At 37.9% G+C, this 15,823-nt stretch overlaps 1 protein-coding gene and 3 pseudogenes across 2 annotated transcripts; all 4 read right to left on the bottom strand.

Annotated features, from left to right (window-relative positions):
• Positions 1-558: 558 nt before the first annotated feature.
• Positions 559-2,210, bottom strand: LOC147943044 (cytochrome P450 709B1 pseudogene; annotated as a pseudogene).
• Positions 2,211-3,016: 806 nt separating this feature from the next.
• Positions 3,017-4,226, bottom strand: LOC104699472 (pentatricopeptide repeat-containing protein At3g60960, mitochondrial-like; annotated as a pseudogene).
• An 808-nt stretch (positions 4,227-5,034) lies between these two features.
• Positions 5,035-6,201, bottom strand: LOC104699471 (pentatricopeptide repeat-containing protein At3g60980, mitochondrial-like). The gene has a single exon (XM_010414775.1). The coding sequence runs from the start codon at positions 6,199-6,201 to the stop codon at positions 5,035-5,037; it is 1,167 nt and encodes a 388-aa protein (XP_010413077.1).
• Positions 6,202-13,496: 7,295 nt separating this feature from the next.
• On the bottom strand, positions 13,497-15,473 carry LOC104793545 (transcription factor TCP9 pseudogene; annotated as a pseudogene). The gene has a single exon (XR_015560057.1). The product of XR_015560057.1 is annotated as a transcription factor TCP9 pseudogene (transcript).
• Positions 15,474-15,823: the final 350 nt, after the last annotated feature.

The following is a 15,823-nucleotide window of genomic DNA, read 5'->3' as shown; positions in this document are numbered from 1 at the left end:
ATAGACTTCAGGGAGCAAACCCCCTGGAAAATATCCAGCTGCTTCCGGCGGAGTAGCCCTCGGCGGCATCAATTCTTGTGCAAGACGCAAAAAATCCTAATACGTGATTGCATTTCCACTTATTTATCACGTATCTATCATATAGATTAAATAATTTGTTTATCACGAATCTTCTGGTTACTTGTGTGTTAGACAATTTCTATCATATAGATTAAATCATTTGTTTATCATACATATAAGTTTTGGTGCATAGAATTTAGAGTAGCCAAAATATAACTATAAATAGCTACAGAAATAATAGCCACATACTCATCTTTTTGCTAATTCATGGCTAATTAGCTACAAATAGCTATAAAAAAATTTTGTGGATAATTAGCCACAAATTGCTACAACACATGGCCACAACATAATTTTGTGTCTGGTTTGTGGTTAAATAGTTGTGGCTGTTTTATGGCTTTGGACAGTTAGATTTGTGGAAAAAGTATAACAAAATCTATTTGCTGGTCAATTTTCTTTTAATATGTCAAATTTCTAATCTTTGACTGCTCTTTTTCTTCCTTACTCATCTCTTCTTTCCACTCCTCTAACATCTCTTCTTTCCAGCTCGCTCTCTTCCTGCTGAAGCATTACATATACATCTAACCTCCATTCAACTCCCTCTCTCATCGGAGTCGGATTCTTATGTGTGGAAGGTGGAAGGGACTGAACTTAACATTTTCTCCACTAAGCGGACTTGGGAAGTTCTACGTCCCAAATCAGCTTCTCAATTGTGGACGGATCAGGTATGGTACAAAGGGCACGTTCCGAGACAAGCTTTCATGTTTTGGTTGATGCACTTAGATAGACTCCCCACAAGAGCAAGGCTCGCCACTTGGGGTGTGCAAATTGACTCTAGCTGCTGCCTGTGCGACTCTTACTTGGAATCCAGGGATCACTTATTCCTTCACTGTGAGGTAAGTGAACAACTCTGGATGAAAATCAACGCGCGTCTTGGCTACGGTCCGATTACCTTCCACACTTGGGTAGCTTTCTCGGCTTGGCTTGACACCAGAGATAATACGTCTCCTCGCACTTTGCGCAGACTAGTCGCTCAGGCCACCCTTTATGCAATCTGGATGGAGCGCAACAGTCGATACCACAACAACATTTCCACAGACGCTCTAGTTCTTTTCAAAGCACTAGACCGACAAATCCGGGATGCGATCTTGGCAAAACAGTTTCGCAGGAATTTCCAAAATCTTCTGCAAATCTGGCTCAAATATGTTTAGTTGATCTACTCATTGTCCGCCTAGTAAGACCCTTCTTGTTTTTTATTTTTTTTTGGGCAAGGGATGGTCTCAAGTTCTTAGAACGGTGATGTAAAACATTGCAAACGTTTCATTTTAATGAAATTTACAGTTTTACAAAAAAAAAAAAAAAAAAAAACATCTTTGATGATAACGTTGGTCATGTTCTGATCAACAGAATCAAAAATCACAAAAAAAAAAATAGATAAACTACGTCGTCTGTCTTCTCTAAGGTTAAGTTCTCAAATTGAGTTAAGAAAGAAGGAACAAAAAACCTTGAGCCTATCCATGGAGAAAGCAGGGTTCAAGATTCTTCTATGGAGAACCGAATCCGTACCTTCGACAAAGACATGTCCTTTGATGATGCCGATAAGTTTGATGACCTCGGGTCTTATCTGTGATTTGACAAAGAAACCTAACTTGCTTGACAAGATCTGTTTTGCAAGTTCAGGATCTGAGATGCGTATCCTCGGCTCTGTTCAGCTCCAGTAAAGAAATGTCTCTCCTAATAATATATACCATAGAGATAACTTGTGTGTTACGCATCCCTCCTCTAAGGAAAGTTCATATATATATATTTAAGAAAAGGCTAAAAATATAAAGATGAACGAAGAGAGAGATTGACGAAACGGCACCGTATATAGATATCCATTGTTGATAATGATGAAGAACACGGGAAAATACATCGTTGGAGCCGGGATCAAGAATCGAAAGCTGAGCTTCTCTCTTCATCTTCTTTATCTCGACGATGTTTCCGTACAAGAATCTGTACTTTGGGCCTGAGATTCCTTGTTTCTGGAATCTTCTGGTCAACACAAATGGCTGCCAAACTAGGATCATAAAACCGTCGTATCTCTTGAGAACAAGGATCAAGACAAGTAGTGCCAAGATAGGATTGATCGGGATTATGATATTGATCTCCATTGTAAAGAACTAGACTATGTATTAAATTTTCTTCTTTGTTTTTGTGTGTTCGTGTGAATAATAATAATTGTTATTGGTTTGGTGACTACATGCATATATAATTTCTTTTATTGCTTTTACACGTAAATTTGTAAAATATGTAAAAAAGATATAACTTTTACTCTTTATTTATTTATCTATATAATTGAGAATTTAAACAAGTATATACATGCATATATAATTTATTTTATTGCTTTTATTATTAATCAACTTTTTTTTTAAAAAAAAAGAGCCTTCGCACAAATTATTCCGCAAATCCGAATAGATTGTCTTGATCTTGCAGATGAGTTGCTTTTAAAATTTCCGGATTATGCTTATACAGTATGTGGATGCTACTCGTCCTACGTAGTTTAACAGACGACGAGGGTTTTGTACCTTTGTTATATCAACAGACACATGTAGAAAGAGTCCGAATCTAGAACTAGAAGTGGCAGATATTGTCACGTAGTGACGTAGATCAAGACATAAACCAGCTAGTAAAGTCTAAAGGAGATATTTAACCGACGGTGTCTTATAGATACAGTTAAAAAATGTTGTGAAAAGAAATAAATTATCAACTAACGATTTATTGTATTAGATAAAAATCCCAAAAGCCCGAGTTCACATGGATTATTAAGACATGAAATCACAACACTTGGATCATGAAAAATTTATTCGTGATCAAATAGTTTGTTCGGATTTCCCCAACTAATCAATCACATAGTTTTATTCCCGATTAATACTTATGAAGCAGATAGAGATCGGGAATCGATATAGTACACTATAATCTAATCCTGATAGATGGAAACCTTGCGCAGGTTCAAAAGCGCCAGTGTTTTCGAGGTTTTGAGGGCATCATCGACTCTCCCAGCACGAACGTATCCATTGATCATCGACCTGAATGTGGGCACATCAGGGGACAAGTCTTTGTAAGAGCTCATTTCCTCAAACAAGCCCTCTGCCTCCGACACCATCCCATGCTCGCAAAGTCGAGCGACCGTGTTACTGTAACACTTAGCCATTCCCTTTCCCTCTCGTGACTTGTTGAACACGCCCATCGCCTCCTTAAACTCGCCCATCTTGAAACACTCGTCCACCATTACATTAACCGTCTCTGAATCGAAACAGTTGGTTTTGATCATCTTGTTGAACAGCTCCCGAGCCTCTGTTTTCTTACCATTGGATAGCAAAATTGTCAAAAGAGTGTTCCCAGTGGTCGCACGCAGACATTTCCCCTGTGGGATGAAGCTATAACACTTCATAGCTTTCTCTTCGTTGCCATGTTTGAACCAGTAGTCCACGAACATCGTAGCAATCCGATCAAATGTTTTGCCCTTGTATTCGAGCCTCCACTCTTCGAAGTAATCATCAACATCTTTAGTAGCCAAGTTCTCGCGAAGCACAATCACCGTGACCATATCATCAACCGTAGCATCCGTTATGTCCAAAACCCTACAAGCATCTTCGGGCTCATAGGCGTTGAAAAAGGCTTCGGCCATCAGCCTGTTTGTCTGTCTGTCAGCACCGAATTTAACAGCGTGACGGTACAGTTGCAGTGCGTCGTCGAAACGACCCATGTCACAGAAGAGAGACGATGTTAGGGACGATCTTATACTCGTTGAAGAAGTAATGGAACAGAGAGATGCCGTCAATGTACCGTTTCGCCTGGCACATGGCTCTGATCACGGCGTTGCATACGCGGACTGTGTCAGGACGACCACGAAGCTTTTTCAAGACTGCGAGACGAGCCAACTCAGCCGCTCCGTCAAGATCTGATAGCCCAATCATCGTTTTCACTCTGTACCGTAGAGAAACCGGACGCCCGGTTACGAGAGAGATAGACTCCGGTTCAACTTCCTCCATCAGCTCATCGGTCAGCTCCCAGAGATCTTTCCCCAGTGGGTACCGCGCCAAGGTGGCTTTGGCGGCGGTGGACAAGTTATGATTTGAGAAAGGTGAAGACTTTGAGAGGCCGATGACAATGCGGCGGAGGAACATCTTTGCCGCGGAATATAAAAACCTAATAGGATTCTTATATAATTAATTCTGTTTTAAGTATATTTTAGTTACATGGTAAGTGGGAAAAAAACAAATGGAAACACGTATGGACGTACAAAGAAATAATATATATTCTTCTTAAATGCAGCGCCGTAGAAGAAAAAAAAGGATTACCATTGGATGCACTAAATAAAGAATATTAATTGTTCTCTAAATATGATTATTTTCGTTCGTTAGGTTTGACAACATAATATGTTATGTATTCGTCATAAGCTTTTGATGCATGCTAACGCTATAAAATACTAGACGAGTGTTTTATAAGCTCGCATTGTCAAAATTGTCACCGAAGGGAGGTAAGACGGCCCCAACTAGTCAACTAGTCAACGGTGACATTGACCCCAAGTTTTTGACTCAGACCATTTTATATTGGAAAGTGGAACCCAAGTCAGGCCTTTGGGGTGAACCCGTAATTCGATAATTATTAGTGAACACATGTTCGAAAAAAGAAACTGAAACTGATGATGAAAATAACATGAAGCTGAAATTACTTAGTAGAGTAGAGTATAATAACCTAACCAATTTGATCGTTGGCGTCAACTCTTTAACAACGAAGAAACTTGGCTTAGATGTGCATCCACCATCTTGTTTGCTGTATCCAACGCATCATCGAGCCTCCCAGCCTTTAGATACGCATTGATCATTTCTTCGAATATTGAAATCGTGCAAGCCGATGGATCCTCCTTTATTAACTCACGAAAGATCTTACTTGCCTTGGACAACAACTTCCCATCTTCGCAACACCTCGTGATTATGTTGGCGTAAGGTACATCCCTGTATCTGTGCATGTATCTGCTTGGCATCCCAGCTTGAAAAGCTCATCAACGATCATTGTATTTATTATAGGCTCTGAGTGCTCTGACTCCTCGTTACTATCACTAGGATAAGCGTACACGTGACGGAACACCGACCAACCTTCGCTTCTCTTACCGCACTTATATAAAACTTCCAAGAGTTGTTTCTTGGAAGCATCTTCGACCATCGGGTTTGTTTCTAACAAACAAGTGTAAAATTCCATCGCTGTTTCCTCTTGACGTCGACTGAAACAGTGCTCAATGAGCGTCACCGTTATGGCGGTCACGGTTACCGTTGGGTAACTGTTGTTGCCACCGTTAAGCTCGGTCATGCCCAGGTTAGCGGCACAACAGAGCGCCCAGCTTTTGTCAAAATCTTGCTGATCCGAGAAATGAGAAACCACAGTTTCGTAGTCCTCGGGTTTTGCAAATCTCAGAGAGAAGACATCTTTTACCAAATCTAGAGCATCATCCATCTTCCCGGCATCCCACAAACCTTTGGTCAAGGTACGGTATGTCTGATAATCAAGACACAAGGAAGGATCGCTATTGCTCTCGTTGCGCATGTGGTGATGGAGTTGAAGAGCCTCGTGGGCACGGCCATCGTCGCAGAGAGCTTTAACGATGTGATTGCAGCAACATATGCTGAGTTTAATGCTGCATTCGTTGAAAAAGTAATGGAAGAGGTCGTAGGCGTCTCTGTACCGTTTGGCCTTGCACAAGGCTACGATTATAAGGTCGCATGTAGCGGTTGTGGTTGCGCCGCGAGTTTTGGTGAAAGCCGTCAAGCGTGCGTACTCCATCGCCGTGTCGAGGTGGGAGAGATTGTGGATCAAGAACTTGACCGTCGAGTGTAGATAGCTCTCACCGCAATATTGATTCGACTTGTTGTGCTCCGGCCGTTGAGTGTTGTGCTCACAGAGATCTCTGATTTTGGGGATGGGGTAAGGAGGGTTTGAGAGAAGGGGACACGTTTTGTGGCTGATGCTGCCGCGGCGGATATACGCCTGTTTAACTTTATCGGTCAGCGAGGAGAAGTCTCTTCCCACGGCGGCGGTGCAGAAGTTACGACCAGAGAAAGCCAAAGACTTAGAGAGGCCGAGGATGATGCGGCGGAGGGACATCCCGACGGAGTAAGAGAGAAGCTAGGGTTCGGTTCTGACTTCTGAGAGGAAAATTTATGTTTTATATTTTAGTAATTCATTAAAAAACAGAGAGAAAAAGTGAAAAAGAAAATGAAAAATGGGAAAGGAAAGAAAGTAAATACTTTCTTAGTTTTATATTCTCATCTTTGGCAAATTGTATGATCTTTGCTCTTGTTTTTTTTCAAAAACCTGTTTTCAATTTAATTTAATGTTTTCGTTGTGTTTGACATCGATCATGCATTGATCATGCATAGTATGACATATATGTTAAACACAGATAAAGAGATTTATGTTTGCTTTCTATGAGAGAAAGTATAATACTAATACACTAGATTAGAACCCGCGGTACACCGCGGGCCCAAATTATTTATAATTAAAATATTAAAATTATAAATTGTATTTGTTGGAAAAATATGTTATAATTATATAATAATTGTTAACTAATCCATATAATACCGCAATATAATTTATTTTTTATATAATATTTTAATTAGATATGTCTATTCTCTGATACTCACAGTGTTAACAAAATATTGAAATGATGTTTTACAGTGTAATACCGAATTACTGATATTTTTTAATTTATATAAATATCGATAAAACTCATCCCGCTATTAAACCGTCCCGAGATATTTTTAACTCACACTATATCATTTCAACTTTTAATATTTATTGTGTACCTACTGTATAATATTTATCATATTTAAATTTTTAAAAGTTTTAAATATTTTTCATATTTAACCTTTTAAAAATCTTTAAAATAAAGAACCAGAATAAATCAAATAATTTTTTTTAAAGTTTGAATGTCTGATAAATCAAAGGTCTACTCATTTGTATTCAGAATCATTTTGGCAATTGAGAATATTATTAATGTCGTAGTTATTGCAATGTAATTTTCCGGAAATTTTGTCTACAAATTCATTTTCTGGAAATTTTATCTAGATTATTAGCAAAAGAGTATATTTTCGCGGATCCTATAAAATTTTGGACATTGTTTTGTCTACAACCTAAAAAAATGGAGGCTCTTAACTTATGAATTATCAAGAGGCCCATAAAATACTAAGAGGTCCATATAAAATTGCTAGAGGTCGACAGAATTAATTGCATTAGTAGCATTAATTGCAAAAACTTTCCTCATTAGTATTTTTGAGCAAAAACTGCTGCAAAAATACTAGTATAGATTGCAAACTGAAAGTAAACTTTAACTTATTTTAAAGACCTAAAAAAAACACAAATGGTAAGAGAAACTTTGGTATAGGCATATAAAGCTCTAATCGGTCTAACGAACAGCAACCTTGAGTAGACTTGTATCCACCATCTTTCTCAACATCCGTTGAGCAACATGGACCCTCCGAGCCTTAACATATCCATTGATTATTGATCTAAATGTAGGAATCTCATGGTAGAAGATTAAGTCTTATTTGTTTGACCACATTCCTTCAAACAAACCATCTGCCTCAGTCATCATTCCAAGCTCGCAAACCCTGTCGATAATGTTAGTATAACACGGAGAAAACGAAGCTTCCAGCTTGAAAGTATCCATTGCCTCATTAATTATTTATAGTTTGATGTTATCTCAGGTCTAATTGAATTTGTATATAAATACTAAATACCTTCAAAGTCACCAAATAGGTAACTTACCTAAGGTAAGTATTATTAGCTTAATTTATACTAAGCTTGTGCAAGGCAGCATCTAAAGTCATGAGCTGAAAGTAATTCACGTTGCATACAAATTGATAGTAATGTCAAGCGAATATTATAGAGAAGTGTGTTCATTGATGTTTTGTTTACTCGTGTAGCGATTGCAAATGAAAATGATAAAGTAAATGTCGAGTTAAATAATGTTGGTAAGTTCACATTATGATACTCATATTGACACCTTTAAGCTAATATTGATTAATTATTTTTTTTATTGACAATAAAATATGCCTTGACAAAATTAAGCTAATAATACTTACTTATTTGTGTCCTTAATTATATCATAATTAATCTTTGGCCATAATCACATGTAAAGCCCTTAACTTATTTCTAGTTTGATGTTAATTCACGTCTAATTTATTTTTTCTTAAATTTTGACATTTTCTCATTGAATATCATAACCTCAATAACAATGAATTTTCTCTCCGCTTTATTATAAATTTTTAAAAGAAAATAAATAATATTTTAAATAAATTATATTCAAATCAATATTGTTATTGAATACCAGCTTGTATCGAATATAGAACAATTTAATATGAAAGCTTATATAACCTTGACTTTACCAACACTACAAAAAAGGGTCAGTTATATCAATTAATTTGCATCAAAAATTAAGTGATACTAATTTGAATTACTTATTTCTAGTCGATACAAAAAAAAAACATAACATCACTTTCAATAATAGATGTTTATGTGATGTAGAATTTTCCTCTTTCTCTCTCGAGAGCATGAATATTGATGTTCTGAAGACATCAAAAATTTAAATATTCAGAAGACATCACAAATTTAATAATTATTCTACATTTAGATCAATGATCAATGAATATGTTTACTTTCTATCAGAAAGTATAATACATTGCAAAATGAATGCAACTTCAACTAAAAAAAACTTCTTTTAAAGACCTCAAAAAATAATAATAACTTTGGTGTAGGCATCCAATCTCAAGAAGCTCTCTAATTGGCCTCACTAACATCAACCTTGAGTAGACTTACACAAAGGTTGTGTTGGTAAACAAGCAAAAAATGGTTATGCAAGACTCTAGTCTCTGTGTAATTTGGTGACTGCTATAATATATGACTCATATTATGTTGAAACGTTTTGATGTAAAGAAAGGTAAATCTATTTCATATCATTTATGTAAAACTCTTAACTTATTTATAGTTTGATGTTATCTCAAGTCTAATTGAATTTATATATAAATACTAAATACCTTCAAAGTCACCAAATAGGTAAGTACTATTAGCTTAATCTGTACTAAGCTTGTGCAAGGCACCATCTAAAGTTATGAGCTGAATTAATTCATGTTGCATACAAATTGATAGTAATATCATGCGAATAATATAGAAGTGTGTTCATCTTATTAATCTTTTGTTTTTTCGTGTAGCAATTGCAAATGAAAATGATAAAGTAAATGTTGAGTGAATGTCAAAAAATAAAATAAAAAAAATATTGAGTGTAATAGTGTTGGTAAGTTCACATTATGGTACTCGCATTAAGCTAATATTGATAAAATATATTTGTATTGAAAATAAAATATGTCTTGACAAAATTAAGCTAATAATACTTACTTATTTGCGTCCTTAATTATATCATAATTAGTCTTTGGCCATAATCACATGTAAGCCTCTTAACTTATTTCTAGTTTGATGTTATCTCATGTCTAATTGATTTTTTTCATAGAGTTTTGACATTTTCTCATTAACAATGCCTTTTCTCTCCACTTCCTTATAACTTTTAAAAATAAAATAAATAATATATTAAAAAAATTATATTCAAATCAATATTGTTATTGAATACCAGCTTGTATCTAATTTAGAACAAATTTATATCGAAACTTATAACCTTGACTTTACCAACACTACAAAAAAGGGCCAGTTACATCAATTAATTTGCATCAAAAATTAAATGATACTAATTTGAATTACTTATTTCTAGTAGATACAAAAAAAAAATATAACATCACTTTCAATAATAGATGTAGCATTTTCCCCTTTCTCTATCTCTCAGGCATGGATATCGATGTATCACAAATTTAAATATTCAGAAGACATCACAAATTTAATAATTGTTCTACATTTAAATCAATGATCAATGAATATGTTTGCTTCATATCAGAAAGTATAATACTAATACATTGCAAAATGAATGCAACTTAAACTAGAAGCTCTCTACTCGGCCTGACGAACAGAAACCTTGAGTAGATTTACATCTACCCTCTTTTTAACATCCGTCGAGCATCATCCACTCTTCCAACCTTAACATATCTATTGATCATTGATATAAATGTAGGAATCTCATGGGACAAGACCAAGTCTTCTTTGTTTTACCACATTCCCTCAAACAAACCCTCTGCCTCAGTCATCATTCCAAGCTCGCAAAATCTATCGATAATGTTAGTATAACATGGAGAAAACGAAGCTCCCAACTTGAAAGTATCCATTGCCTCCTTAAAGTTGCCGATATTGAAATACCCATTCACCATCATATTAATAGCCTCTGAATCGAAACAATCTACACCATTGTAAGGTCGACCAAACTCATCACTGTCATAACCTCATGTTAGAATGTTTATCATCCCCTTGAACAATGCCCACGCCTCATATATCTTAGTGTGCTTTAGCAAGATTCTCAAAAGGGTATTTCCAACCGTCGCATACAACATGAAGATAATTCATTGGTGATTGAGCTGTAAATCCACAAATTCTGCATTCACCATCGCTATTTTGTAGTGGTCATAAAGATCAGGAGGTATATTGTCTAAAAATTCATCGGCTAATTGATCAGCTGTGTGGAAGAGTCCAGATCTAAGAAGCCACGAAACAGATAGGTGTATCCAATTGAATCATACATACCTACCGCCTTAATCATATCCACAGCTTCATAGATCCTCCCTGCGTGGACAAGACCTTTGGTCAGAATCATGTATGTCTTAATTGTCTCGACGTGAAACTCTGGTGTAACGGTATAGTTGGAGGGCTTTGTTTAGGAGATTTTCATTACAGTGGACTTTGATCATGTGGTTGAAAAAGACGATGTTGGGAATAAGCTTACACTCGTTGAAGAAGTTGTAGAACATAGCCATGGCGTCCACGTAACGTTTGGCGCCGATCATGGCATCCATTATTTCGTTGCACATGCCGACTACAAAACCTAAATGAATCGTAGCAATTTCAATTTCAATATCGCATTCATAGGAAGCAATTCAAGTTTATTACAAAAAAAAATCAATCTACGAACTAATTGAGATAAATTTATGAGTAATTGAGAGAGGGGAAACTACCTCTCAAGTCTTGACTCTCTAACTAGGGTTTGCCAGAGCCTTTTGTGCCGTTTTTACTCTCGACCAAGGAATTAGGGATTTTTCGTAGTGCGATGGTTCCAAATTTAGGGTTTTCCGTGACGATTCGTTGAGAGCCAACATTACTAACTTACATGTCAAGGAAGTGGGAGTGAGAGAAACTGAAGCAAACCGGTCGCGGAAAGGGCCCAAGGAAGAAGAGATTTTTTTTGTCGCAAAATACAATCTGCTCCAGCCTTTTTTTTGTCAACCATACATTAAATTAAACCTCACGGTGTTGGTTGCCCAAACCGGAGGATAAGAGTTTACAAATGAAGTTTCAGAAAGAAGAGATTGCGACGTTCAAGCTAGACAATTCGCCTTGAAGTTTGACACCTATGGAATCTAAGTGAGTGAGAATAGTGGGAACGCCGCCTTGAGTCCAATGAAATCCTCCAAATGGCTAGAAAAGGCCGGCCAATCTTCAGAGTTATAGACCATCGCAAGAAGCTCACCACTATCCGTCTCGAAGCGCTGACTAATAACTAATTAGTCCTCGAGAAAGAATGCATTGTATAGCCCACATCAAAATATTCAACTATGAGTGGAGAGGGGATAAACTCCGTCGAATACACTTTGCACCTAGTAACTCTACCATCCGAGTTCTGAGTGAATACCAGAAATTTTCCAAGATGGTTGATAATTCCGATCAGCGAAAGACTGGGATGGGTCCTATGTGGACGGGTCCGATGTATTTCCATCAATGGAGGAAACTCCAGCTTCTTTTTTTGGTTCGGTTGTTACAAATTAATGGGGCTAAATGTTATGTTATCACTTATATTAGCTGTTTTTGGGCTTAATTTTTTCCATGTCATGGCATAGATTTTCCTTTTATTTGATTTATTTATTTTTGGTTAGAAAAATAAAAAAGATTTTATAGGCTAGAAAAGATAAATTTAAAAACGAGGAGTCCACTGAAATAAAAGAAGAGAGCGACAACGACAAGTCATTTTTTGTACGAGTCCACGTGAACTCCTATAGCCAACACTTCTCGATCTTTTTCCCCATCCACCAAGTTGGTTTTTTAGTTAGGCCTCTGCCCTCCAATAATTCCTTTTCCTTTGTGTTTAACATTTTAATTTTTTTACTTTCATACATATCTTGATATCTAAAACACACATATATATATCAACTGTGAGAAACGGAGGAGAACCATGGTTTAACCAACCACACTTGAATCTTGATAATCGAACATAAATAAAGTTATCTTATAGAGTAAAAATCCTGTCCGGCGTTGAGACTTGAGAGAGTAGAGACCGTGACACAAATAAAATTAAAACTACTACCACTCACTCACTCATTAAAACAATGGACGAAATAAATAGAATCAAGGGTTAGGACAAGACCACAGAATTCAACGATAAAGATTAGATAGACACAAACCCAAGTATGACCCCACCTCAGCCTGTTCCTTTTATTTCCTTAGCGTTAAACTTGTGGTCGTGACCCCTTCTTGAGTGGAAAGGTTTCATGCCCCACGAAACGAAGCCGTATTAGTGGTACAATCAAAGCCTCCTACTTACTAGGTCCCGCCAATACACACAGACGAGACTTTTAGTTTTATGAAAAAAAAAAAAAAAAGAAGTAAAAAAGCTTTCTTTTAAACACATACTTGTCCAAGTTTTTTGCTAACAGCTTGTAAACATTGATCTTAAGTCTTAACTCTGATCATTCGTAACGCCTCAACAATTTTAGGAAAAACAACATTAGAATTCATTTAGATTAAAGGGTATTATTAATAGATACCACAATTCTGAAATAAAATTAAGGAAATACAATCGATTTGGTTTTATGTTAGTATATACCACCGGCTGGCTAAATGAGAGTAAGTATAAAGTCATAAACACCCTCCATGAAAAAGAGTTTAAATGTGTACTTAAACTACATGTGTATTAAAAAAAATAACATTTGTGATGGAAACTAATTAGGCAGGGAGAGAGAGAGGGGAAGGGAGACAGGGGGAGAGAGGGGAATCGTTGTGTACTTAAACTCATAGGGAGAGAAGGGAGAGAGGGGAGAGAGAAGAAGGGAGAGAGGGGGAGAGAGAGAAGAAGGGAGAGACGTAGGGAGAGAGAGAGGTAGGGGAGAGAGAGAAGAAGGGAGAGAGAGGGGCTAAATAGTTACATAAAGTTGCAAAAAATTGAATCTGAGCGGACACTGTACTATTGGGGTATTTACTTAATTATGCTCCAAAATTGTGCTATTGAGTGCATATTCCTAGATTAAAAGACATATTCGTTTTGTTACAGATTCTATGACAATTAAAAAACATCAATATCACATTTGTTGTTGAGTGGACCATGACTTAGAGAAGGCTTCGATAATTCGATTAATTACAACAAAGACCAAAAAAAAAAAAGTGAAGACAAAGTGGTGAGCCCCCACCAAAAACGTTTCGGAATAATGCTTTTAAGCTGGTCCTACTTCATACGGACCACGTAGCTCTAACCATTTTGGGGCACCACACCCAACCTGGCTGCCTCGGAAGCTATACGTAAGGTGGGAGCAGTGTGGCCCCTCTTTCCCCCACTCTCTCTTCTTTCTTTTGGTGCGTGTTGACCCACCATCGACATGGACCCCATTTCTTGCCTAAATTCAAGGCCCACTTAACACGTGCGCTTCTTCACGTGCCCACGTGCCTTTTCCAGATCGCTAATACGCTGTCGTTGCTCTTCAGTTGTTCGATGACCGTGTTGTTGTTGTGCTCATGAACTGGTGAAGCTCTTGTTTCTCGTATATCTCTAGCGAGAAGTCTCTCAGCGTGTGCGTCGTCGTTGTTGTTGCAGCAGACGATGAACCGCCTGTTGTTATTCTGGAGCTTGAGCTCGGAGCCATAGCCGACGTCGTTCTTGATGAATTCGAACCGCTTACGTCTGAAACGCCGCTGCCCGGGTAAACCTGCTGAGAAGGTGGTGGTGGTCTAGCCAACGATGATGCCTGCTGCACAGCCGCGACGTAGGACGACGGCGGAGCAGCTGCGGCGGCGGGAAAAGCTAATAACTGAGGCTGATTCGAAGGACCAGCGATTTGTGGAACCAAGAAGAAAGCTCCGACCGTCGGGATCACTGCGTTTGATGGAATCGCCCACATCGGATACATATGTTGCTGAGCCACGGTGGTGGATGGTGCAGCAGGACGTTGTTGGATCATCGTCGTCGTCATCGTCGTCGTAGTAATGGGAGCTAAACCGGAGGAAGCTGAAACGGCGTCGTTTATGTCAATATACTCACTGTTAGAAGGTCGTTTACGTTTCTTCTTCATCGGGTTGTCACCCAAATCGGAATCAGCGTTCGTCGTCGTCGGGATTTTTAGGGTTCCGTTAACCGACATAGCTATAGCGGGAACCGTTCCCGTACCCGTGGCGGCTATAATCGCCGGCTCTGCGTTCTCCAACAACCACCGAATCGTCTCCCCGTCGGACTTGTGACCTAACTCTCGTGTCAGTTGAAATATCCTAGCCGCACACGTGGCAGGCATCCGTATCCTTCTCCCTCTCCCTTCGACCTTAGTGTGACGGTCTTTAGTAGAAGCTCTCTTCAATGGGAGTCCAGTCGACGACGGTGGAGCTAAAGACAACGGAGCTTGCATCTGCATCTGCATCACCGGCTCCGGCTTGGGTTCGAGACTAACAGTGGGGTTTACTTGGAAAGGTCTTGAAGTCTCGACGTTTCTGACGCCGTTGATGATAACGGCTCTACTAAGGGTTTGATCTTTGACTCCAACTTCTTCTTGCTTCTGATGATACGTCGCCATTGAGAAATATAAACGGACGGTGGAGATGACGGCGGGAAAGCGAAACGGAGAAAGCGGAGGATGGCAGTGGGAAAGAATCGATTTAACGGCGTTACACGTCCAAGGAGATTAATTAGTAAATGTGGACTCGTCGTCTCTCTTTATATAATAACAGAGAGAGCAAGTGAGAAACTGAGAATAGTAAGTAGTATTGACCGCTTTTTTGATGCGGGAATAAATCAACGGTCTTGATGTGTTGGATGATCTTTAAAAGAATCATTCTGATTTTACTACGTGGACTAATCCCGTTTCATTTCTTTATCTTCTTATTATATATCAGTTTAATTATGGGACCATCTCGACAATGGGGTCCAGCTAACTTTATTTATTTTTTCCCAAAAGTTTTTTTTTTTTAAACTGTAGTGTTTACTTGGTTTTTAACCTAAGAGAAGCTTCAAATCTTAAATACATCATGTTTGATTAAAAATTCATTCTGGTTACTTAGTAAGTACACTCCCAAACTAATCACCTAGCTTGCTACAAAATAAAGTTCTATCACCACTCAGCAGTAGTAATAGTGTTTGTAAAGCCGTCAAGTTTTAACTTTTCAAAATGGTTGAAAAGATTGTAAATAAGTAATTATTATTGGGTAGGAAATAAAATATATCTTTTTGGGAAAAAAAGCTGCCCATACATGGGGTCGGACCCCATTTATGTAGGTCACAAGGCTGCGCCACCAAACAAAAAAAGGAAGCTAATTAGTGTCTATGGAATAATCCTTACCTGGATTCCAAAATCCTATCGTCCTTTTTTAACTTAACCGGTCACAAAAC

Source organism: Camelina sativa, chromosome 6, assembly GCF_030686135.1.
Source record: "Camelina sativa cultivar CO46 ecotype springtype chromosome 6, ASM3068613v1".
NCBI classification, from domain to species: domain Eukaryota; kingdom Viridiplantae; phylum Streptophyta; class Magnoliopsida; order Brassicales; family Brassicaceae; genus Camelina; species Camelina sativa.
The sequence above is the reverse complement of the archived record's forward strand: the minus strand, read 5'-3'. Positions and strand labels throughout refer to the sequence as shown.